This window comes from Tachypleus tridentatus, chromosome 7, assembly GCF_004210375.1.
Source record: "Tachypleus tridentatus isolate NWPU-2018 chromosome 7, ASM421037v1, whole genome shotgun sequence".
In the NCBI taxonomy this organism is placed as follows: domain Eukaryota; kingdom Metazoa; phylum Arthropoda; class Merostomata; order Xiphosura; family Limulidae; genus Tachypleus; species Tachypleus tridentatus.
Window position 1 is genome coordinate 141,095,756 of NC_134831.1, and position 27,113 is coordinate 141,122,868.

General features: G+C 31.7%; 1 protein-coding gene across 4 annotated transcripts in view; it reads left to right on the top strand.

Moving 5' to 3' along the window:
* Nucleotides 1-4,739: 4,739 nt before the first annotated feature.
* The window catches only part of LOC143256755 (palmitoyltransferase ZDHHC3-like), a 43,622-nt gene continuing 21,248 nt past the window's right edge, over nucleotides 4,740-27,113 (top strand). For 2 of the 4 annotated variants that reach the window (XR_013031466.1, XM_076514406.1), the window contains exons 1-4: nucleotides 4,741-5,254; nucleotides 9,825-10,134; nucleotides 16,530-16,751; nucleotides 19,815-19,896. Coding sequence is in view for 3 of the 4 variants with exons in the window: in XM_076514406.1 (XP_076370521.1) it covers nucleotides 5,226-5,254; nucleotides 9,825-10,134; nucleotides 16,530-16,751; nucleotides 19,815-19,896 (643 nt within the window). In the remaining variant the exon portion in view is untranslated. Of the gene's footprint in view, nucleotides 5,255-9,824; nucleotides 10,135-16,529; nucleotides 16,752-19,814; nucleotides 19,897-27,113 lie in introns of all 4 variants that reach the window. The other 2 variants (XM_076514403.1, XM_076514405.1) reach the window with 2 other exon arrangements.

The window sequence follows — 27,113 nt, forward strand, 5'->3', positions numbered from 1 at the left end:
TTACGTTTAAAATTTACTGTTCAATCCCTGCAGTGTAAACAGCTCAGACGCTAAGCAACAAAATAAATTCTTTAAACACTCGATCAAGTGTCCTAACACTTAAATGAATACTCCAGAACAAGACACGTTGAATGTTTTTAAACACATTAGCAGCAGTGCGCATCCTGACTTCAGATACTCCAGTACCATATCTACTTTCCCTTTTCTTTATTTCAGTTACACAGTAATAATAACATGAAGTTCTTGCTTGAGTCGTTTATTCTCAATCACTTTAATATTTTTATCACGAAAATGATATATACTATATATTGTTGTCATTAGGACGATTCTTTCTTCATTATTCGCATCCCACTATTCGTTGGTAAACGAGTAGCCTACGAGTTGGCGGTGGGCGTGGTGATGACTAGCTACCTTCCCTTTCTCTCTATATTTGCACTACTAAGTTAAGGATGTCTAGCGCAGATAACCCTTGTTATGAAGCTTTGCGCGAAATACAAACAAACTCTATATTTGCACTACTAAGTTAAGGATGTCTAGCGCAGATAACCCTTGTTATGAAGCTTTGCGCGAAATACAAACAAACAATCATTATTCGACAAGCCCCGGCATGGCCAGATGGGTTAAAGCGTTCGACTCGTAATCTGTGGGTCGCGAGTTCGATTCCTTTTTGCACCAAACATGCTCGCCTTTTCAGCCGTGGGGGCGCTATAATGTGACCTGTCAATACCACTATTCGTTGGTAAAAGAGTAGCCCAAGAGTTGGCCGTGGGTGGTGATGACATTCCACATGAGTCAAAGTGGAATGAAACAGTGACGTCATCTTCATCTGACTTGATTCTCTCATCTTTTGACTCTTGATCAAGACGTTTCAAATACAAATGCAAGTGACTGATGTGATGTGTACTAAAGGGTTTAATTACAACCCTCAACTTTTATATATTATACACTTGCTTCCATGCTGCTGTCATATACCAAAGAAACTTCAAGTCTTCACTTGGGTTATTCATTCCTTTTACTGTCTCACTGTAACATTTTTCTGTTGTATGGTTGTTTTTATTGCCTTTTAATGCATAAAGTTTATATATTTACTATCACAGACTTTAAATTCTGCATATGTTCATGTGAACTCTGTATGATGTCTGCTACATTGAGATCTACAGGGACTAAGACTTCTCGGCCTAATATTAGAATATTTTTAGAAAAAAAGATAAATGTTTACAACAATTAGTCCAGTAAAGGCTGACAAAACTAGCAAGCACATACTTGACAGTTATCATCCTCTCCACTAAATCATCAGACAAGGGGGAGGGATAAATTGAAGAACGCATCTTCATCACACCCAACATATTAAACAGCTCAGAGAATGCTATCCATATGAATCTCTTCGTGTTCTTCCAATCCGGTTATCCAGCGATCTGCCAGCACTTAACCATAGACCATGAGGACATATTAATCGATGGATAAACCACAGTCCATTTTGTAAAAAAGTCGACGACCATGACGTTTTCTTACCCGAAGTGGATCAATGATATGCAAAGCTATTTTCTGTAGAGAAGAGCCAACAATTCTTTGTTAAAGGTTATTTTGTTTAGTCTGAAATTTTCTCTAGGTGCAATATTCACAGTGTTAACATCACCACTGAATGCTTTGACTTGAATAAGAACAGCCTCGAACAATAGTATAAATATGAGTAATACCTTTGTGCTCCCTCCAGTGTTGGGAACACTAGCTTAAAACATGATGAGCATAACTGCATAGTTATTAATAACATTATAATGTAACAGCACACATATTTACATTTGTAACTAGTTAGACAAATGCCATAGGTTCTTGTATCCGTCATTCTCGATCTACAGTTGCAAGTTTTTCCGTGTAAGCTCCATTTGTTTTTCAGTAAGTTGAGTGGTATGACACGAAATTTGTACGAGCCAGTTCTCGTGCTAAACGTTATCTTAGGTCTGTTCTCTTTATCCAGTTTGATTTACCAGTATCTTGATGTCAAGTCTAAAATACTGAACAAATGAACTTCTTTCAATATATTCAGACGTTCATCTGTTCACGGTTATGAAAAGGCATCAATCTGAGTTATTCTGTTCACTAATTTGAAATAAGTTCAATACTTGTATGCACCTATCTTTCTTCTGAAAAGTGCCACTGGAGATGCCTAAGCAATCTTCAAAGGCTGGATAATTCTATAGTTTAATGATGACATATTCAACAACAATTCACTGAATTGGTATCACTGCATAGAGTTTAAATTGTCTGATAATCTCCAAATAGCTGTCTCAGGTGTGTTAGTATCTATATTTTTTTCAGACGCAACATGGTTGACACAACCCTAGCATTATTGCTAGCATCATACTTCTAATTTGCTTACCGTACCAACGAACACACCAGCTTCTGGCTAGATAACTTATCATTCATAATAACAGAACAATACTAGCGCTTTATCTCCCCTTGAATAGCTAACTATCTGATCTAATGCTACTTGTTATCTGGAAAATAGTAAACTTACTTTAATTGTGGGTCCTATAAGTGCATTGATTTAATAAATACTGTCTGCAATAAACCCATCGAACATCACTTGTATACATTAAAGATATTGTTACTTCTTCTCTTACTTACATCCTTGTGCAAATTAATTGAAACAAGAAGGAAAATTACGATTTTTTCGGTTTATTTCTGAGAATCCAAAAATTACTCACAAATTAATACATGATATGACCGCCTTTATTTTTCAGAAGATCATTAATCCGCTTTGGTATCGAGTCCACGAGTTGACTGCAATCTTTACTAATTTTTGGATCGCGGTACCACACCTCAATTGTGGCCTCAATTAGCTTATCTTTCGTAGTACAGTCTTTTCCCCGAAGTCTTTCTTTACAAATCGCCCAAAGGTTTTCAATAGGATTTAAGTCTGGAGAGTTTCCAGGCCAGTCCAGCACCTTTATTCGCGTTGTAGTCATAACATTCTTCACAAGTTTCGATGTGTGGCACGGAGCCAGATCTTGCTGAAAAATGCTAGATCCATTTGGAAATCTCTTTTTCAATTCTGGAACGACTCTTCTCTGCAAAATTTCGATGTACTGTGGTCCTCGCATCATACCTTCTACGATGTGTAAGCCTCCGACGCCATAGTAGCTGAAAAAGCCCCAAAACATCTTCTTCAAGGGATGTTTTACGAACTGACTGATGTGAAATTCTCGAAGTTTCTCACCTGGAGATCTGCAAACATGCAGACTTCTTTGATCCTGTACGAAGAAATGAGTCTCGTCACTGAATAACACCTTCCTCCATTGTTTTTGCGTCCAGTTCTTGTATTTCAGACCCCATTAATACCGTTTTTTCTTCATTGAGTTGGTAAGAAGTTGTTTTTCGACTGGTCTCCTTGCCCTTCTAATGCAATCTCGAATGACGTAATATTCCTCAAAATGTCGTCATATATCCCAAAAATAGATCGACTGTACTGCAAAACGCAGCTAATGACGCCGTCTGTGTGAAAAAATAACTATTAAAGGAAATAAGCCGGTCCGGCGAGCCTACACCGGCCGCCATGCTGAAAATATAATAAAATGACCATTTGTTTCAATTAATTTGCACAAGGGTGTACAATCATGTATTCCACTGTTTCTATTTGACATTAAATAACTCTACCACAAAATGTGAATTTACCCGTTAAACAAAAGCTCACCAATAAGCTCCAAAATACGTCCATTTCGAGAATGTAAATGCCCGAGCTAAAGTTGATAACAACTACTTTCGTTCTGTAAGAGAAACTTTCTAGACAGGGCAAAATCGTTAACACCCTATTTACATTTAACTCTTCTCCCATTCGTCAGATCAAAGTTCGTGTCAATAAATTTGGGTCGTGCTTTTCCTTGGAGTAAGCCACAAGATTTACCAGTGTTTTGGTTATTCCTGTATCAACCAGAAACTCTATCTCTTGCATTTGCTCTTTGACAGGCGCATATTAAGACGAACCTAGCCCTGAAAGACCTGTGATAACAATCGAACGTTTTGATACAAGCTGTTCATTGCATTTACCTTAGTTGGAGACTTGGGTTTCTCCATTTTCCTGAAATATAGACAAAGCATTCATTGTCTGCCTTTGGTACCAGAGGTAATACGTATTATCCACTTTCAATAACAACAACAACAACAAAATATAGATATTTACTGATAAGCCATATCTAAGCATTACTTAATTATTGATTGCTGGTACTTCGTAAAACTTGTGTATGTAAATTTGTAATTTTTGCTACCGTAGTAGTAATGTGGTAGTAAAACAAGTTAAAAAGTAAATATTAATCTTAGAGTGTATAACACTTTAGCCGGCTAAACATAATATTTTATATTCATAATACGTGCCACATTGCATCACAACAACATTTTCCCCATGTGAATTGCGTTAACTTTATGAACTTACAACATTAAATTCGTAGTTCGATTTCTCGTAATGATTACAACAAATAGCCCAAAGTAAGTAGCTGCTCTAAAACATAATTAAAAAAAACAATACTGACATTTATTTAGCATCACTTTATTTTTTACTGGTCCATGTATAACAGCCTTTCAACCACATAATAATTATGCATAAATAGTTTTAGTGGTTATGAGTGACAACCGTTTTGGAATGAAGCGTGAATAAAACAACAACAAAAACAGTCAATATTTTATTTTTTATTAAACCTTACCGTCAATCAACTCTTGCAGTATGATTTCGCTTTTTATATTTATAGATAGCGAGATTGTCCGCTAGAGTTAAAAGATAAGAGTTGGTTGTTGCTGTCTCAGGCGTACGAAGGAGGTTTACAAAATTATGTTTGTATTCAGAAATTATGATTAGGTACCCTAATACTAGAAGAATAACTTTTTTGGACTAGGAGGGTGGAATAAAGAAACACCTTTTATTGATTAAACTTATGTTATAGCTACAAAACAGAACAGGCTAAATAAATAACAGGTTTTTAGTTTCATAGCTTTTCGCACCGCAGACTAACGTTAGTCGGAAGTACTGTATAACTCAAGCATCTTCGTGTATATTTGAAAAGTTATAATAATCGTATAGTTTTATGCTAGTGATAGTTTGACGAAGAGTTTTGAGTTAACAAGATGAAATAAAAGTACAAAGGTCAGACTTAATTTAGCTAACGTGAAAGGCTGCTTTATCGTTTGTTATTCTTGCGTTGTTGCAATGTTTTTGGAAAGATTTACAATTCAGAAAAATGGCTGTGAAACTTGACAGGCTAGATTGGTAAGTACTGTTACTAATTCTAAAGTACGTCTAAAATTTGTATGATAAAATAACTTTGAAATTGAACATTATATGATGAAAATTTCATCTGGTGTAAAATATATGTAAATGTTTACTTTCGATTTCCTATGAAGACGAATCCAGTTGAGTATTACTATTACTGGTATTAGTATTGTCATATTAGATTATTAGCGGTACTTCTACCACTAGTACAAATTCAAATGGGTTGATACTTTCAGAAGTAGAGTGGAAATTTTTAATTTGATTTCAACATGTAACAACATAGAGATTTTGAAGTTCCAGTATTACATTGTTTTGAGATGTTTTATGTTGTCTCATTCGTTTTGAACTTTTGATGAATAGTTAGAATTTTAATATTCAATGTACAAATATTAAGTAGACAGTAGAAGATTTTCACTAGCTTGTCCTGTAGTGCCACCTTCAAAATTGTATGTTACTTTCTGTTGTTCTTTTGTAAAGTTTTAAATAGTTTGAAGCACTTTGCCAACCCATTGACACTCTTCCTAAGTCTTACACTGAGCACGAATGTTAAAAGTTTTTGACTTATATTTCATTTGAAGATTTGTATTAAATTAACTATCTCATCAACAATTTTTAAATTTTAATTTTTCCTTGCATACATTTTAATATATTTGAGGTAGATTTGCATTTTACGTGGCAGTGTGTGCTCAGTCATTTTCATGTTATTGAGTTTTTACCGTTATTTGATTTTAATGTCTCCTGAAGGCATTATTATGGTTAAAAATGTATGATTTTCTTATCCTAAGAGAAAAATCAAAATGTGAAATAGAAATATATGAGAATTGCCAGGAATTGAGGGTAAAAGTGGGGGTTTGAAAGAAATGCCTTGAAGGACCAAATGATTACTAGTTCTCCATGTGCTATAACAGAAGATATTTCTAATAGGTAACAAAAAGTCGTGTGGTTTGTCTAGGCTATCCCATTTTCTATTATAAGATTACAAACTATAAATTTAAACTCTCATTTCTTATATCAAATGTTGCCCTTTTAGAATATTCATCCAGTCTCTTAATCTCAATCAGTGTTATCAGTTCCTACCATACTTTAAGGAAAACTGTTTAATAGGCCAAACACCCGAAAATAACAATAACACTGCCTTAAATGGATTTGTGTCAAGTGTTTTCCATAACTAATGTAAATTTGTATTGTAGTTTTAGTATTCTTACTGCTTGCAGAATTTATGGAAACACCTTGGACATGTGGATACCTCTGATGTGTTCTTTCAGGCAAAGAAATGTCAAGAGTTTCCAATCTATTTCTAGCCCCTTCAAATTAAGATCATCATGCTAGTTCTTATTTGAATCCTTTCTAACAGATCAAATAATTTCTTAAATAAGTTGACCAGGAATGAAATGATGTCTAAATAGCACTGTATGGAGTGAACTGATGGTGTCCATCATTGTATACTCAATATTCCTTTCTTTTCTACCTGCTGTCCTGTTTCTCTTTTTAATATCTTATATTTTCTTAAAGACTAAAATCTATTGTTACAGTTGTGCTCGGATATTTTACTCTGTTTTTCCCTAGTTTTAATTCAAAATTATGAAGATTATTAACTTAGTGATAACCAGTATGCATGCATACCTTGCTGTTATTAAGGTTCAGAGGCATGAGCCATATACCAGATAGTAGTTCAGCTCACCAGATAGTCCACACCTGTTTGAAAAAGTAAAGCATCTTTAGTCAATTACAAATTTAACAAATTTACTGGTTGCTCTATTACTATTGTTAATAATGAAAGTGAGAACTAGTAAAGGATCTAGCATATAATCCTGAGGTACACCATATATAACACTAATCCACTGTTAAGTTTGCCATATTTCTAACAGTCTTTTGTAGTATACCACCGAATCATCAGTTTGTTTGACTTACTCATTTCTGCCTTTAGAGATCCAGTTCTTGCTTGTATTAAAATGTAAAACAATGTAATATATTGATATTACTCATAGAAAACAGTAGATTTACAAACTTTTTTCTTGTATGCTTATAAATATTATATGGTTCAAAGGAGTTTTAAATTACCCATTTTAATTGTGAAACTAGAAAATGTATCTGTACCTGGAGGTTGTTATATAGTTATATTTGTATGTAGTTAGGTGTAATGAAATATTTGTGATACAAAGGGAGACTAGAACTAGGATTTGTTTGTTAGAAATTAAGGTTAGGATGTAAAAGGTGTAGATACTTTAGGGAGATTCTGCAGAGTATTCTGGCTTTACAGAATACATATCAGTGTATTGATATGAGTGATATCAGTTCTAAAAAGTTAACAAAATACAAAGAAATATTAAAATACATTTTTTTTTAACTGTAAATAAGAGAGTTGAAAGGAAATTTTGTTAGATATGAGCTGAAAGTTAAGAAGTTGTAATATCAGTGTTGGTAAAATAATGTGTAATATAGTTGTTGAATTTTCTGAGAGAACAAGAAAACTTATTGGCATTTTAATAGATCATTTGACATTGACATTTGCAGGTGGATAGGCAAAAATGCTACAAATGTAAATATTATTGCAGGAGACTATTTGAAGGACATTGATTGAGAAGTAGTTTGTGTTTATTGTATGAAACTGAAAATTTTTATTATGTAAAAGATCACAAAAACAAGGAAAACACACAAAATAAAAGTTAGCTGTCAATAACATGTAAAATGAAATTTACTTAGTTTAACATGTTAAGTCAAACCGAAGACAAATAAAAGATATTTAGTATGTTTTACTTCAGATCATTAGTGAAAACACACCAAAAGATATGGAAAACAAGAAACATTTTACTGAATTATAAAGAACATTTCAAATCTAGAATTCATACGTAGCTAACAGAAAAAAGAAAACTGCAGTTAGCCATAGTAATGGCAATTAAAAGTGGAAAACTATTCCAATGACGGAGAAGTCAAGTTGAAAGGCAATTAGAAAACATGTTACATGAAGCTGAAAAATTTCAGTCATCATGTGAAAGATTCTGTTTGTAAAGTTGATAGTTGTTTGTTAGATCTTGTTCTTAGAACTGAGATCATTTTGGTTAAAAATTGTCTATGTACAGGAGCAGATAACTTATCATGACATAAATTTCTTTGCTGTATTTACCAAAAACCAGTTCTAGAGTTCATAAGAGTTGCATCACTGAGTTTAAAAAAAGTTGACCTTCAAACAATAAAAGATTTTCTTTTCTAAATGAAATAAAGCTTGTGATGGCTTTGTTTGTTGAAGCTAACTAAAACAGTAATATATTCATATCAAATCATTATATGCCAGCTGGAAAAGTTGTCTTAGAGGAATTACTAGGGAATTTAACTTCTAATAAATAATAAATGCCTAGTTTATGAAATAAGTTCATTTCTAATATGGAGGATTCTGAGGTTTATAAAAAAAACAAAAAACAATATATAATTAAAGTCATGTTGTGAATAATAAGCATTACTTCAAGGTTTTACGTTTATAATAACTGCAAAAAATACAAGGTTATTATTGCTATTTTTAATTCTTTGAGTGTGTAATTAAAGTTTAGATGAGTTCTCAAAAAGTGTAAATTAGCCACTAAAAATGAAATTTAGAATTTGACGTTTTTAGTGCTTTTTCAATATAAAAATCCACTCTTAGGATTTTTACTCACTGATGTATGCAAGGGCAGTAATGAAGTGGAAAATTCAAGAATGTGTGAGCATTCTGATTGTTGCATTATGAGGAAAGTTTTTTGGGACACTGTGGAGTAAGAATGTGTGAGCATTCTGATTGTTGCATTATGAGGAAAGTTTTTTGGGACACTGTGGAGTAAATCCTATGGTAGAATCAAACATATATATAAATGTCATGACAGATAAATTGGATTAAAGCATCCAAAGGATTAAAGAAATTTGAAGGAACCATAGTTAAAACTTTTTTTTAATACTGGAAATGACATTCATTTCAATTGGACCAAGGGTTGTATCTGAAATTCTCAGATGATGGGAGAAAAAGATGTGAATAGAAAAATTCTAGAGATTTACAAATTAAAAGCTTAAATTTATAGCCTTGGTGACTCCTAGAATATCCTGTATTGTAATTCAACTTATGAGCTGAAGGACCAGGTTTTCTTAAGTGTCCATTTTTCAACTGGAAAATGTTGAAAAAAAGTCTTTTCTTATGAGTATGATTTATACAGTTCTTGAAAATATAACTACTGAAAAACCTTGAGCTACATAAGAAAGTCATATTCTTGTGCAACTGGACTTATGCTGTATTGCCCTTTCTTATGGTCTTATGCCAATGCTCATTATGTATATTATTATGTCCAAATAGAGCTCTTTAACCTGTCCTTCATAAAGCAATATGATACATTGGTCAAATGTAACTATTGTTGGTTTTTTGTTGTTTTATTCAATAGCAAGAACACTTGAGACCTAATTGAAACATTTAAGTAGAAAAACAATTTCTTAATACCAAATTGCTTCTGTTTGCTTCAGTAGACACCAGCAATTACTTTTTATATTAGATTGTTATAAGGGAATTTTTATTTATTTTGTAATTATTATTATTTTTAATTCAATTTAGTAGAAGGCATGCACGCAGCTCTTCGAGACAGTTGTCTCACCCGACATTGCCCATAGCTGAAATGTCAATTTTGGAGAAGAATAACAGATGTTGTGGGAGAAGGTTTTGGTTTGTACGAGACATTTGTGGCATCATCTGTGCAGTAATGACTTGGTTGTTAGTATTGTATGCAGAATATGTGATTTTGATTGTAATCATGTTGCCTATCAGTGGAGCTTACCCATACTACAGTGCTGTGAACTTGGTGGTTTTTGAAATACTTGCATTTCTGGCTGTATTTTCTCATCTGAAAGCAATGCTAACGGATCCAGTAAGTATGGTGTATTTAAGTGGAACGTACTGTTATTTTTAGGTGTAATCCAAACCTGTTAAGAAAAAACAGATTGTGGTTCATATAAATTTTGTGTCAGTATCTAGTAGTCTTTTAAGAATATACCCATGTATTCATACAGTACTAGACATGGTTGAATATGAATTTTTACAGTATAATAAACTGTAATAATCTGAACATTTTGAATATTAAAACTTGTACATTCCAAGTATATGTAGTTTTAGTTGTATAATTTTGTAGTTTGCTGAAGATCCAGTTTGTGTTTTGTCTTATTAAATTCTCAATAACAATCTAAACAATTGACAGAATTTAATAATGTAACTCATATTTGTTGAAAATGTTGGTGGTAATTAGATATTTTTGAACACTTAATTTTTTCCGTGTAAGTGGTGCAAAAGATTTAAAAAGAATAGGGTAATGGTGACTTTTGGTAGCTGTAGTATTCTAAGGTACATGTAAGATCACAAATACAAGTCATTGCAACCAGTATAATGGAAGGTTTTGACAAGATTTCTGTAGTAAATTTATAATTAAATTTGAATTAACAGCAGATGAAAGAAACTATCATGAAATGTTTAATAAACACTGAGTTAAGCACGATGAATACGTTTCAAGAGTGAAGGGCAATATTAAAAAATATTTTCTCAGGGCAAGATTGTTTTGTTGTCTTTCCTGGTTACTGAGAAATAAGAAACTGCTACTTTATGAAGTGAATGCAATGCAAATATATGTTTGATACTAGGCAAATACTGAACAAGCAGTAGTTTTGTTGACAGGCTGTTTTCATTAACAGAAAAAAAAGGAAACAAATTAGCATTTCAGCTAACCTGCTTTGACCCATTTAACAAATTATCCAGCAAACAGGCCAAATGTGAAACTAGAAAATTCTAGGCTTAATTAAGTCACTAAACATGAAAGGATGTCCCAAAGGGCAAGAGTGTGGTTCAAGGTTGTATACATCATACTTATCTAGAACTTGTAGATAACTATCAATAGCCATAGACAAATTTTATGTATAAGTATATATTTTCATAGACTTCTGATCAAAGAAAACTGCTAACATGAAAAGAACTAAAATGTAACCCAGTAATTAGAATAGCTATTTTAATACAAATTTGTACCTAGCAGTTTGCTGTCCTGGATCTCTCTAATTTTAATTTTAAAACAAGTTGAAACACCAACTCATGATCTAAGTCCAAACAACAATACACACCATAACACTTGCATGATAAATGTATAACAACTTCAATTGTTTACAAAATTCAGAATAAATAAAACAGATACAATAAAACCACTTTTGTAAGTATGGCTTTGTTATAGAAATACAATAATAAAACCTTCTAGCACAGAATACAATAATAAAAGTATATTAACATCAAGAGATAAAATGAACCTTACATTATTTTGAAAGCGAGAGAAAAATAATTTTTTTCAGCTACATGCACAAAAGGAAAATGTTAACCATTAAAACCTTGGAACTATTTTAGCTTATGAATAATATACCTTCTACTTACACTAAGTTTTACTCATTTTTGATGCTTTGGCACTTCAAATCAGTCACATATTGTTTTGCTTTATGACCTGTGTATGTGTGTGTGTATATATGTGTATGTATGTATATATATTCCTCAACCTGTATGTGCATGTGTGTTTTTTTTATAGTACTATAAACTAAACCAAACAGGTTTATGTACCTCTTTAAGAAACATAGTTTCTTGTGTGTCCACCCTCTTGTTTTTGCAAGTGAATGAAAGAGTTAGGAGAACCGATACATGAATACCGATTAAAATACTATGTGTTCTACTAATTCATTGCTTTCATGAATAAAGAATTTATTAAAGTGCTTAATTTTTCATTATTGCACCATTGACTCTACCTTAGTTACTCCTGTTTACCTGGGGTGTGTGCCTCACATTTTGAGAACTGCTGAATGCAACATTAAAATTACTTTCTATCCATATTTGTGAATGTTCTAATAAATAAGACCTTATAATTATAGAAATAAGTGATGACACTTACTTTCACAAATCATTTTATGAACACTTCAATTTTAACAGTGTTTTATTTAAGTTATCCAATAATTAATATACTGTAATTTATTAGCAGTCATGTTAATTAACTGGGATAGATAGGTATGGCAGTCCAATGAAGAAGTAAAAATAATGCCTGCTTTAATTCACAAGTTAATCTTTGCACCAAGAGAAATTATCACAACACTTCATTTCATGCACACCTGTTTTAACTCCCTTTCTTAACATTTGCATCAGTGAACAGCTCAGTTTGTGGTACACTCTCTTGTGACATTAATATTTTTACTTCAGAACATTTGCTTCATTCTTGATACAGATGGGACATTATGATCTACTTCAGTCTGTCTGGGCTTTGTCCAGTTACCTTGACTACCATATTTTTATATTGTTACTCATCTAGGTTAACCTGAAGATGACCTAGGAAGGTTGAAACATTGTTCTCTGGTTACTCATCTCGGTTAATCTGAAGATGATCTAGGAAAGTTGAAACATTGTTCTCTGGTTACTCATCTAGGTTAATCTGAAGATGACCTAGGAAGGTTGAAACATTGTTCTCTGGTTACTCATCTGGGTTAACCTGAAGATGACCTAGGAAGGTTGAAACATTGTTCTCTGCTTATCATTAAAAGTTAATACTCATACCAGTCATTCTGAGATAGTGATTTTTTGTTGAACAGTTCAAAGTCATCCTAAAGGATCTTGTTGAAACAATTTTTTAAATAATCTGAAGTTACTGGAATGAGAACTATATACAAGCACAATTTACAAAGCATGTTGTTTTAAAGTTTATTTACAATGCTTTAATTTATATATTTGCTAGAGAATGCATATGATCTGGAAAATTAGTGTAGTGAGTAGAAGGTGAGTATGATATTAATATAAGTAAAGTAAAACAGTAGTTCATTTCTGTGTTACTAATGATAGTTATGTTTATCCAGCTACTCAATTAGTTAGTGAGGAAATTCTCGTAATTGTAGTTGTGAGTGTGGCATAACATTAATCTTAAACATCTGTTGAAACATCCTTTGTGAACTTAGATCTACGTCTTTTTTTTCAAGTGAATGTAGTCTATAGAAAACATTATTGAAAAAATAATTTATTATTGTATTGTGAACTGGATTTGGGATTAGTTTTACCAAATAATCCATAACAACCATTCTAACAATAGAATAAATCCCAACATTGGTGTCAAGTGTTGTTTTGTTTTTTTTATAAAAATAAAATAGAACTTTGGCTGCTCTTCAAATTTCAAGATGATAACCATGGTAAGAAGTAAAATGGTGAATTTACTAGGAACAATTAAAAGAATATAAAGAAGAAAATTATAAAAAATTGAAGAAAATTACAGGAAGGTTAAAAAAGAATAAGATGTAATATTTAAATAAGAATTAAAATAAATAAATTTGATTGAAGACAACTGATGAAGTTATTGAAGATATACATAAAAGTTGTAATGATAAAATTGAAGAGTACAAAAAAAAGAGATAATCAAGATAGGAAATAACATCAGTGATACAGTAAAACATTTGGAAAATAAATTAGTAATTAACCAGCCACACACCTCTATACATATGTCAAGAATGCTCACTTGAAACATCCTTTATTATAAAGTATGGAATAGGAAAATCTATTTGAACTACACCAGTTATTTTACTGGATCCATATTTAAAATTTAGCTGCTAGTTTACTGTCAGTGTTCAATTGAGAAACCAATGGAGTAGGATTGTAAGGTACAGTTCAAAATAATTTTCAAATATTATTATCCATTCTATAAATTAAAATATTAGAAATAAAGTGTACAAATATTTACTGTCATGTACATGATGTGGTGTAAAGTAATTACTATTGTCTGTTGATGGTAATTTAGACTTTCTTCAGTAGAAATTAGATTATAGCATCATGAATATGATGATTGTATAATAGCAATGCCTGCTGTTTATTATTATAACTACACTGGGAGAGTAATGTTGTATTGTTGTTCTTTCATTGGCAGGTTCTTTTAAATTATCTTGTGAAAGTAATTTAATTTTCAGTCCTCATGATGAAAATAGATTTCTGTATTTCATCTTTTGACATTTCTACAAGTTTGAGCAGTTGCACATGTCTTAAATTGTTGTAGGTGTGCATTACAAATACTGTTCAAACACTAGTGCAAATATAAAATAAACTTGCTTGCACAAAGTAACAAATAACAGTCTGATTTGCTTCAATATTTTCTTAACTCAGTTTGACAACTTTTCAAGGCCCTGCATGGCCCAGTGATTAAGGCATTCAACTCATAATCAGAGGGTTGAGGGTTCAAATCCTCCTCACACCAAACATGCTTGCCATTTCAGCCTTGGGGGCATTATAATCTGAAGGTTAATCCCACTATCTGTTGATAAAAATAGTAGCCCAAGAGTTGGTAGTGGGTGGTGATAACTAGCTGCCTTCCCTTTAGTCTTACACTACTAAATTAGGGACAGCTAGCACAGACAGCTCTCATGTAGCTTTGTGTGAAATTCAAAAACAAATTACATTTCAAATCACTCACCTCTTGAAACAACTATTTTGTTTTTTGTAATTCTTGAATTTACAAGAAAAATTTATATTAACATGAAACTAAGTGTACTATGCCTATCTTAGGATTGTGCACCATCTAGCTAACAGTAAAATAAATAATTAAAAATATATCTTACAGCAGTATATATTATGGATCACATAATGTCTTAACCCAAAGAAAATCTGTATGCTTGTATATGGAGCACTTTGCCTTTTGTTTTTTATATGGAAGCACTTATCTGGAAGTCGGTAGTTTTGCACACAGTTTATTTCTTTTTTTCACAAGTTCACTTGGTGTGACCTAGTGGCAAAGGTGTCAGATTGTTAATCTGAGGATCTGTGGTTCACATCTTGTTGTGACAGAAAAAATCTTTTTGAACTTTCAAGACATGGGTTCATTGTATGTTTGCAAAGTTAGATGATTAGTGAAATTCACACATCAATTATCAGACTCGTTTATATATTACATTGAACTAATCAATTTTCACATAAGATTTGGATACTTGGAATGATTGAAAACAGTAATTATCAGAAATACTTAGTTGGATTACTTGATTATTTCTGCAACTTTAATTGATTTAATTATAATTTTAACTAGCTGATTATTTTATGTGGCATTACTCATTGTTCTCGCTATTTGGAGAGATAAATCATAACATAGTAGATGTATTGGAAAGTGTGTATCTAGGAGGGCAGAGTGGAGATAGTAGGCAGCAGCCTATTTACACTGAGAAAGAATTGGTGCAGATCTAGTTACTTTGATGTGAATAATCTTATTGACGAGTAATTTAAAAGTATTTTATTATTTGATAGTTTGTATTGAAGGATTTATTAAAATTAAATTGGATTAGTACCATGAGGAAAGGGTAAAATAATATGAAATATTTATTGAATTTTTAAAAAAGATTTGATCTTGTACTTTTTGTATCAGGGATGAATGATTGAAATTATTAATTTATTTTTCCTGAAGAGGAAAGAGCTGTTACAGAGTTAGGATTAGTGTTACATAATTTAATTTACTTTTGTAATAGAAGCGAAATGCTATTTGATTTCTTTTATATCTGATTCTTTAAGAAATGAATTTAGTTTATACCCTGATTTGCTCATAGGCAATTAATTAAATCGGCTAATGGAATTCATTACCCAGCTATGTGAGAATGAGAATGATGCTCAAATCCTGCTGTTGACTAGGTGCCTTCCCTTTAGTTTATTGGTTGAAAATTAAGGACAGTAAACACTGGTAGCCCTCGTACCTAAAACAAATAAGTTGTTCACTACTGGAAATTTACATGAAATGTATCTGAAAATGGTGAGTTTACATAGCATAGGCTTTTGAAATGTAAATTAACTTAGAAAATAACCTATTTGAACAAAACAACAAATTTAATTGGTCACTTTTCTAATCATTATATGAATATTAAACTTATAAACTGGTTGCACTTAGTTTTATAGTTTAAAGATGGATCATCGTCTTTCTTAAGCAAATAATTGAGGATGAGATGAAAATTAGAAGTATTCTTAAATTGTGGTCAGCCATAAAGTAATGTCATATGTTCATACCATAGATTGAAGCATAGCACTTTTTTTCAGTATAACTGAGAAAAAAACATGCATTGTTAGGGTGGAATGGTATAAGACAAAGACATGTAATTCTTGAAAAAAATAAGTGTATGGATGTGTATTTATTGAAACCATTAATGAAACTCACTTCTTCATTGCATCCTACAAGATGTAAACATATAAAGTAAATCAAAATTCATTGAAATAGTTTTTCATGTGCATTATATATTCTGTCATATTTAGGGTGCAGTACCCCAAGGTAATGCAACTAAAGAGGCTATCCAACAGTTAGGTTTGCGAGAAGGACAAGTTGTTTATAAATGTCCAAAATGCTGCTGCATTAAGCCAGAAAGAGCTCATCACTGTAGTGTTTGTCAACGTTGTATTCGTAAGATGGATCATCACTGTCCTTGGGTCAATAACTGTGTTGGAGAAAATAATCAAAAATATTTTGTGCTTTTTACAGTAAGTTTTATTGCATATTTGTTTACAGGTTTGTAACCTTATCAGAATTGCACACAAATTCTAGAACTTAAAAATATTTTAGTTTCCTTTATGTTAATACAATTGTTTAATGTATTCTTGTTTGGTTGTTTATGACTATATGATGTTATACCAAATACCTGGATTTCATACGAAAACATCTTCCTCAAGACCTACATTTTCCAAACTGTTTATGAAGGAAAAAAAATTATAATTTTAGTACTTGCATGTAGGTGGTAAGAAATATAATATTATTACATCATTATTTTTAAAATTTTACAAGTAATATAAGAATGTTGCTAATTTTTGTATCTTTTTCAAATACTTTCTAAGCTTTTAGTCAAAAGAAAAACGGAATGTTATTTTATAATTTAGTAGGTTACTTCCACTCATTTAAATAGCTATTTTCAATCAATGCTTCCCTCTATAGGCAAAACAATACTTATGCTATAAGCCTTTTAACTCCCCTCCATTGGAATTGATTGATTCCAATATGTGTGTCATGCATGTCAACCCTCCATCAGTAAGAATGAGATATATTTTCATGATGCATGTGATTCCCCCTGTTCAATTCTGCCGAACTGTCACCTCTCATTTGGCAATACTTGTGTTCAGAAATTTTTTCTTTTGATGCTCTTCATGTTATTTAACATTTGTGATTTTAATCATTTAATTTCTGAAGTGGGATTTCTTCATTAATTTTTTCAAAATTTAAATTGAAGAATTATTTTACTTTAACTTTGTTTCTCAGTCTTTATTTTTTCTTACACTTGCATTTTTTCTACATCAAACTGTTTTGTTTGATATATAGTTATGCAATAAATTTTGAGGTTCATGTTACCACTTTAAATATCATATGTCCGACTAGCACTGTTTTAAAGGTGGGGGATACTTGCTGTTGGATTTATCTGCTGTGTGATTGATCATTGTACAGGTAAACCTCCTTTTCTTGAATTTGCCCCACTTTTTCTTGAGCATGCCAAACCTATTCAAGCTAATGAAGATTTTGATAGCCTTTTTCCATCACTGGATTTTGTCATGTCTTCTTATGTCCCACCTGTGAAATTAGTTAGGCCTAATACAGCACTTTTAGACATGATTTTTCAGGTGTGTAATGCCTTATCCATTTCCCCAATTCCTTATGAGCCCCAACCTTCTTTGTTTTATGATAGTCCTTTTTCTACATATTTAGTTTTCTTACCCTCTTCAGATATTAGGGTTTTTGCTGAGCAATTTGCTTCACAACTGGTTGAAGGTGCCAACATGCCTCATTCTCCATGGGTTGTAGATAAGTTTGCATTAGTTTATCATCAGGCTCACTGTCTGTTTCTCAACTACATTTGGGATTAATTTCACCTGCGTGTTTAACCCATGCCAAATTTTCATGTATTTGGTTTAGTCTTACTTCCCTTCTGTGGTATTTTTCTATTATCTATCTCCTTTTAGAGATGATCTAATGAACCTTAAGGATTTTTCAAGTGAAAGCATCTCCCTTATTACTTCCACATTGGGTAGAATGTCGCACACCTATTGGTGGAGAGTTGATGCATGATGATTTACGTGAGAGACCCATTGAAATCAGTCAATTCCAATGGATGGGAGATAAAAAGCCTGAGACATGCATAATATTTGTTTTTTGCATATAGAGGACAGCAATGAATAAGCATAGCTATTTATGTGAGAGGATGTAAGTACCTATTGGAAATGTATTTCAATATAGGGAAAATTATAACTTTTGAGTTATACTGGTGATATGGTATTAGAATCTTACTTTTTTTTTTCTCTGAAAGTAAAATTTGAAGTAACTACAATTTCTTCCAGCAAATGTATGTTATAGGATTGCATCACTAGGAAAAACAGAAATGCAAATAGAGGTGTAAAGACATGGAGATTAATAGTGAATATAAATACTGCATAAATGACTCTTTATAGGCATACATAGGGGCAACGTTTTTAATTTTTTGAGCGGAAATAGAGATATAAACTAAATTTTGAGTTATAAATTCTGATATAACCATAATATTCTGGTGCCAAAGGAATTAAAATGGTAACATATTTATAATACATTAATAAAGTTGTTTTATTATAATAAGGTTAATTTGCTGGTGGACATGGTGTAGCACAACTTAAAATATATTTGTTGTTTTTATAAAATATTAGCTTCAGAGCATATTAGTAGGCATTAAAATATACTTCAAAGTTTAAACAATGTACTAAAGTGCATTTCTGTTTTGGTGTTATTTTGATATTCTAGCTTTCAATTAATAGAGTACTAAAGCTAACTTATAATAAGCAATATATTTACGTAACTTATTTCAGTCTGCTTTGAAAAGTAATAATGTAGCTAGGAACATTTAATTTTGTTGTACGCACATGAAATAAATATTCTTAGCCTATGAATGATGGGAAGCATTTAGTTATTGTAAAATATTAACAGTATTTTAAATGAGTTAGGATAATTAATAACAAAGTGACATTACATTTTAGTGACAGTGTGTTTTGAATGAAAGGATAATTGAATATTAAAATATACCAGTAGCAGAAAACAAATCTGAGTGTCACAAATCCATTAAAATTTAACAAAATATTAAACCATCGTACTACACACAAAATTGAAATTCATTGTGAATATATATCAGCAGATTTAAGTCTTACTTAAGAGGTGGAATTTTTTGTCTATAAAAATTTTTTTAGTTGTTAAGTCAAGCCAAAATTGTTTGGAAAATAAGATGGAATAATGTAATAAAACATAATACATCAACTTGCAAGTTACAGTCAATTCAAATAATAAAAAAATAATTAGATGGAGATTAAAAAATAGTTTCAAATATTCAGTTTTTGTTTTCTTATAAGATTGAGTCAATATTTGTTTAAACAAAGATTTAAAATATTTTGTAACAAAGTTTTGTAATTTTTGCTTGTTGTTGATATAATTCCATTGTACTTGAAATTGAATAAATTATATATAAAATGTGTGTGTGTGCATGTATCAGATATATATATCTGATACACACACATACATAGATGTTATTGTATTCCTTCTAGTTCTACATAGCTGTGATATCAACCCATGCTTTCTTTTTGGCCATCAGTCACTTTATAACTTGCATAAATGGAGATTGGAAAAGTAAGTAGCATCTTTACAACTACTAGCAAATTGTTTTGTTATTTAAAATTCAGGTAGTAAATTACAATACTTAATTCATGCTAAGCATGAATGTTTGTTTCTAAAAAATACAGTCATGCTGTATTACAAAAAAATATGAACATAACACTTACTATGTTTATTAAGTATATATTTCAGAGTAACAAAGATTCCATCATCAGTAACATATAGGAACAAGAAGAAATATAATTACAGGAACAGATCTATAGAGCTAAATAAATCATCCTTTTTACAGTTAAGTACTATTTAGTTTACAAGTGTTAATCTTCCACATTACTTACATAACACAGCCTATAATCTATGCTCCACTTATCTGGCATTTGGAGAGATTTCCTTGCTACAAAATATCATAACTCGGAAATAATCATCCACTTATTTTATAAGATTGTTAAATCATAAAAATTATTGTGCCTAACTATCCCATTTACATGTTTTGGAAAATGGAGCATTATTATCAAGATAAAATCTTAGAAAAATATTCAGATAAGGGTGACTTGTGTCTTAAATGCTGAAAGTCTTTCCTTGTTTACTTTAAATTTATATTTTCACAAAATGTGACAGACATTTTGTCAATGTTCTTTATGCATTGGATCCTGGTGGTAGAGTGATAACTTACAGTGATGAAATACAGTACAGAACTCAATTTCTTGCAATGGACACAGCAAATATTCCATTATAGCTGTGCAGTAGAATAACTTAACCTTTGTACAGAGCAAACTTTATTCATTATTCTGCACTCTCCTACTTTCCATGTAATGTATTGAGCACGTGTTGAAGGATTCTACACAAGTTTTGATTTTCAGCTATAATTCAGGTTTTCTTGTTAACAGTCATTCTGTTCACTTTGTTCCAACATTATATTTTTGATGCAACTGACTTCTTCACTGTCAAAACTTCTCTAAATTTGTAGGAGGCCTCTAGAGCTGGGTTTACACTGCTAGCCTAATATATATTGACAACACATCTGTTGGCTTCATCTTGTATTTATTTTTATCTTTCAAGTATGCTATATATTTTCGATATTGAACCTATTTATGTTGCATATGAAGGTAATTGTGTCACTTGAGATCATTTCCATATTCAATTCTTTAATTCTCAGTTTCTATGAATGTTTTTGAAACTACTCCCATATTCCTACACTTGACATTCTTCTTATATTCATGTTCTTGATCCTAATGTTTGTTTGGGGGGTGGTCTACCATTTGATTTTTTACTTTGATCCATATTTCAGTTTTCTATCCTGCATGCTATAAGTTGTATTATTTAAACAAATGATTTTTCAGCATTATTAGTTATTATTTTAATTACTTTAATCAGGATCATAACATGTCTTTTTTGATTTCTTCCTTACTTGTGGGTCTCATTAATATTTGGTAAGATATTCCTTTTACATTTTTTGCAATCTGATTATTGCACAGTGCTGCCTTTAAATTAGTTGATTTCGTATATATTATTAAAATAATTCTTTTTATGTCTTTGTAGGTATCTCACTTTAACTTGTTTCCCATTCATTGTACAAGCAGAAATTTATTGTTTTGGCATATTGTCTGCAGTTCTGTAATTGTGATGATGATTGCATCTACTCATACTTTTAGTGTGGTCAAGCATTAAAGTAAGCAGGGAAGTCTTTTTGACCCATTTATGGACTCTGAATGAGTCTTCTGTTTGAACTGTTGAGAGCTACTTAGATATTTTTTCATGTATGGACCCTCAAATTTGTTTTCCTTGGATTTTTCAGATTTTACTCATCTACGTTTGACTCTACCAGTTTTTGTTAAATTGTGAATCTGTCAATTTGGAACTTTTGAACAACAAAAGGGTGTTGATGTTGTATACTTCATACTTACTTACGGCCTTTTACTTTGAGCTCTGCAGTGCCACAAACAAAAAGATAGTGTAAACTGCTCCAGGTTCATATGTTATCTAGGTATTACTCATTTCCAGTTGAGTATTCCTTATCAAAACTTTTTGGATGATGAATAAGGATTTGAAAGACTTATTTACACTTTTTGATTTACCCATTTTCATTTTATACATGATGGAGTGATATATAAGTTGATAACCCTCCATCTTTGTCTGTTTTTATGTGTAGTCAAACTATTGGTTGATCTTTTGCACTGACCAGGAATCATTAAAAGATGCTTATTCAGTGGTTGTGTTGCAGTCAAACTTACTTTCCAGTTAGCTTCTACTCTTGGATGGATTGTTCACAACTCCATTTTTCAGCTTATGCCTACTGAACATCTTATTCATCTGAGATGTTGTATTAACACTATTTAACATTATTCTCATTTGGTTTTGCAATACTTTGATTTAATGGTGTGCATACTTCTTCATCTGCTAGATGTTCTTTTGAATTTGGTACAATGACCTTTCAGTGTAGCAATCCCTGTGGGTGTTTTTTAGTACAGACAATGTCATTGGGATCCTATCCCTTTGTGGATTTGTCTTTAGAACTGTTATTTATTGGAATTATCAATTACCCTCAAGTATGACTCATTCTTTAGTTTCCAGTTGTAAATACCCCTTTTCTTCCTCTTCCTCTGGTCCTGAATTCTTCCATTGATGTCTTTGCAAAGGTGATATGTTGAGGTAACATTATCTTTAGGGTTTATAGTTTTCTCATATATTCTATTTTCATGTTATTCTGTTAAAAGTTTTAGGTTATTCCAAATGAGTGTTAGGAGTTCCTGTTCTTGTTACATTTGCACTGTTTTAGTGCTCACAGACATGGATACATTGGCAACATATATCAACAGGCTGAATAAGACTTGATTGAGCAGTCTTTGTTTGCTCTGGTTTCTCTACTATGCTTGGTGTGGACTTAGTAGTTAGGATAATGAACTTGTAACCTGTGGGTCAAGAATTTGAAGCTCATCATCAGACATGGTTATCCATTCAATTATGATGGTGTTATAATATGAAGGTTAATCCCACATTTTTAATAGTAAAAGGGTAGCTCAAGAGTTAGCAGTAAGTGATGTTGGCTAGCTGCCTTCCATTTAGTCTATTACTTTTAAATTAAGGATGGCTAGTGCAACATAATTCCCATTTAGCTTTATGCAAAAATTTAAAATAAACACGTTTCTCTGTTCTATGGGGTGAGGAATTTTTTCTCTATTGGTCATTACCTGTTGGTCTCATTGTTTAGTATTTATTATCCCATGTTAGCTTATTCCATCATGGTTTTCACTCCTTTTATCTATCTCGGAGGGATCCTATTCTCATTAACTTTTTGTTGCATTCACCATCTGTAGCTTTATGACTGACTATTATGTGGTGCTTTATAAAGAAACTTGCTTTTCTTTTTTAGTGGCTTAAATGCTATTACATTCATGTAAACATTATTCTCTTACACTATACTAATCTCATGGGTTTAGTTTTTGAAGTTGGTGCCATAAGAATTTAATTTTTGGTGTAATCCAACTTGTCAAAAAACGTATTGATTTTTCTCCTTCACAATCAGAACTAGTCTGCCTCAATTGTGGGCTACTGAGCTACATTTCTGTCCACGTTTTTTTTTTGCTAGTAAATCATGCTCATGCCAGCTCCACATATTTTAGGATCTCTTTTGATTTTTTTATTATATTTTCTACAGGTACCTGTACATTGTTTTTTAAGAGATTTATGTCTGGTTGTAAGCTGTCGAGGTTCTTTCGAACCATTTGCAATTTGCTTACAATCTTCTTCTGCCATATATAGATTTTATAATTTGTAATCTTATCCTGAAAGAGCTTTACTACCAGAAACTTGGGCTGTGAAAGAGTTTTATACTTGTTTTTTTCTCCTTTTGTGTTTCTTAGGCTAACTAATCATGATTCTCCTTGTGTTAAATGTTTTCTGTGTCTGGTGAGGGCTATTTTCTTTAATTTCTAAAAAATTATTTTTTTTTTTTTTAGGGAACCAACATTAGTTGTTTGTGTTTATGATGATTCTCCTTCAACAGGGAACTCTGTAATCATATGAACAAGGTGATTTTTACAACTGGTCTGTTTTGTTTATCATGATGTTCCTGGCCACATTAAGCATCAATTGTAGGTTACATCTCATTACATTCAACATTTGGTCTTTCGCTTCCCCATTTTTATACCCTCTAGAAGACACTTTCAAGGCTGTTGTGGGGACAGATCCAAGTTGTTTTTTTTGTTTTTTCTATTTTCTGTTTTACCTTGAAGTCACTATATCTTTGATTTCAAAATTCATTTTACCATCTTCAGGCTCACTGGAATTCATTTATTGTTTTTTTTTTTTTAATATTCTGCCCAACATTCATTGTTAAACATTTTCAAGAGAGCTGGAAGTGTGCATAATTTTGGCTTTGAAGTGACTCTTGCAAAACAAAAAAAAGAATTAAAAACTATATCTTTTGTATTGCATATATGTATAGAGGATCTGTACTTATATCAAATTGAAACAGTCAAGACTCTTGTATGTTCTTAAACTCTGCATTTGCCCTTAGCAGCTTGTGTATTTCTGTGTCACTCAATACACAAAAACAAGATGCTTCCTTCTGTGAGACACTGAGTATGGATTTGTTGAGTAACTCTTGTGTGTTGCAGATGCCTATGCAGTTGTTCTAGACAAAATTATATCTTCTCTAGGATCTGGGTGATTAAGTTGATTAATCAGTACAATTAATTAATTGCTTATGACAGGTTTTTTGTTAATCCAAACTCCCAAGTCCCATACAGGAAAATTTGTTGTGATGCCTGAGATTTTGATCTCCTGGGTATCGAATTTACACTGCAAAATCTCCTACATGTAAGACAAGAACAACTACTTTTCTTTGAACTTTCTCACACTGAACTAAACAGCATACAGTTTGTACACAACTGTCCATCATAAATTTTTCGCAAGTTTCATCAAGGACAATATATTGCATGAACAATATTGTTAATGTACCACAAGCTTAACCCATTAACCTTGGGCAGGTCAAAGTGGCATGCTACAGCATTTCATCATTACATTCAAAATTTAATTAAAGAATTTTATTTTTAATGTATATTAATAAACTTTACATCAAAATCTAGATAATAAATCAAAGTTTATTTATGTTTTAAGTTTTAATGTTGTGAGGAAATATTAAAAAAAAAATCTCAAACTCCCCTAGTATGAGAACTAGGATATTTGTTATCTGTTTTCCCTATTCTTTAATTTTTTTACCACCCATCCAAGAAGTACAGAATTTAAATTAAATTACTTGTTATAATGTTGTCTTAGGCAAAACATAACTTACATAGCTTTCAATCATATTTAGTTCCAGAACAATAAATTAGTGAATCAGATCTTTCTTGCCACGCCCACCTGTCACATCCTCTCCTTCAGAACTTGCCAGTAGTTGTCTTTGACATTTAATACTATGTTATTTATAACCAATAGAAAACCAAAGTTTTACAAATGACATATTATATTACATTGTTTTCTGTGCAGAGAATTTTTTTTTTCAGTTCAAACTTTATTTAGGTAGGAAACACATCAAAGAGCTCAGCTGAAGATTTAATGGTTTTTGTCTCACAGAAAGCCAGAAAAATCATGATAGTTATGGAACATTGTTTCTTTTTTGCATGCAATCATTATGTGTTTTGGGTGCATTATTTAAGTTATTTGAGTTTTTATTATTATTTTTGACCAATTCAGATAAGCTCAGCTTAATAAATTAGTGTCATGACTCATGAAAATGACCAACTGATTGAAGTTAGGGTTTTCCAGTTATTATTATATTTTGAGTATTTCAACTTTCCAAATAATTTAAATAGTCCCATTGTTTGTTTGTTTGTTAAACATGAAATTACATGGTAGGTTATCTGTGCTGTGTTCACCATGAGTACTGAAATCTGGTTTGTAATGCTGTTTTTGTTGTTTTTCATCCTGTAAGAATAATCAATTGGTTGAATGTAGCCACTTAATGAGCTCAGTAATTTATTGAGTAGTAAATTGTACTTATTGCTCAGCTCTACCCCTTTATTAGATCTTCATTAAGGGTTGTTTAACTTTGGAAATAGACAGAGGATGATCTCTGGTATCTAACAATACATCAACAGGTACTTTTTTCACATCCTTATGAGGTGCTAGAAATGGGACAACTGTTAGCACTAGATATCTCAACTTGAAACCAGGATGTCTCTAGAGTATGTCATTTCATGATATGTATTTGAGGTTCTCACCTGAAAAGTATTCTTCTTACTTGTTTATGCCAACACTTGTATCCAATTGTTTGCTTTGCAGATTTAATATAAAATTGCCATTTACAAAACCTTCACTGAGTTCAAGAATGTCATGGGTAAAGATGTGCCCTAATGAGAAGAATTGCCTTCTTTCTGAATATCTTAAGAAGCTTGTCTATTCTACTCATTCTCTTGAATATGGTTCTGCAGATTATGTTCTGGTTCTGAATTCTGTTTGAACTTTGCTTGGCTACCCAATTATTTGAGTCGAGATTATTTTCTTTCTATCCTGTACTTTGTGGTTTTATATCTTTGGATGTTTTTCATGTTCATCACCTTTGCAGTGTGGGTATTCTGGCTTTCAGTATTTCAGAGGTATGTCCACTAGGTTTGACCTTGAAATACTTTCACTCCTGCTTTCTCACAACTGGAGTTCCATTGTGACTTAAACTTTCAATAAAATAAGTTGTAGTGAGAAAAAGCAGAGGTTTTGTTAGATTCCCTGACACTTGCACAATAAGTCAGATGCTCTTCAGTATGTAACAGACATTTGTGGTTGTTTGTCTGTTCACCATAAATTCATGCTGAAAGGCTTTCAGTATTCTGTAGGTATGTAACTGGTTAAAATTTAATTTAATTGTGAAAATGTAAAAAATAACCAATACTCTCCTCAAACTGACCTGAAGGATATGTTTAAACCTGCCATTAGATAATTTCCACAGTAAAGTCTGCTTTCTAGTCACTCATAGTATATTGCTTTTTTATTTTTACACATCTGCAGAGGTTGTGAAACTTCTTATACTGATGAAACTAAACTTAAGTGTGCGAGAATGTGAACGTATGAGATTATTAGTCAGTAATTCTTTTCACTATTCAGTGTCAACGTAATCAATGTATAAAACCTTTGATCAGTGTATTAATCTTCAGAATTGTGAGTCTGAATTTCTCATAAAAAGAAAAAAACCTTGCTAACTACAGAATTACTTATGTCCCTCAGCAGTTCATGTGACTTAA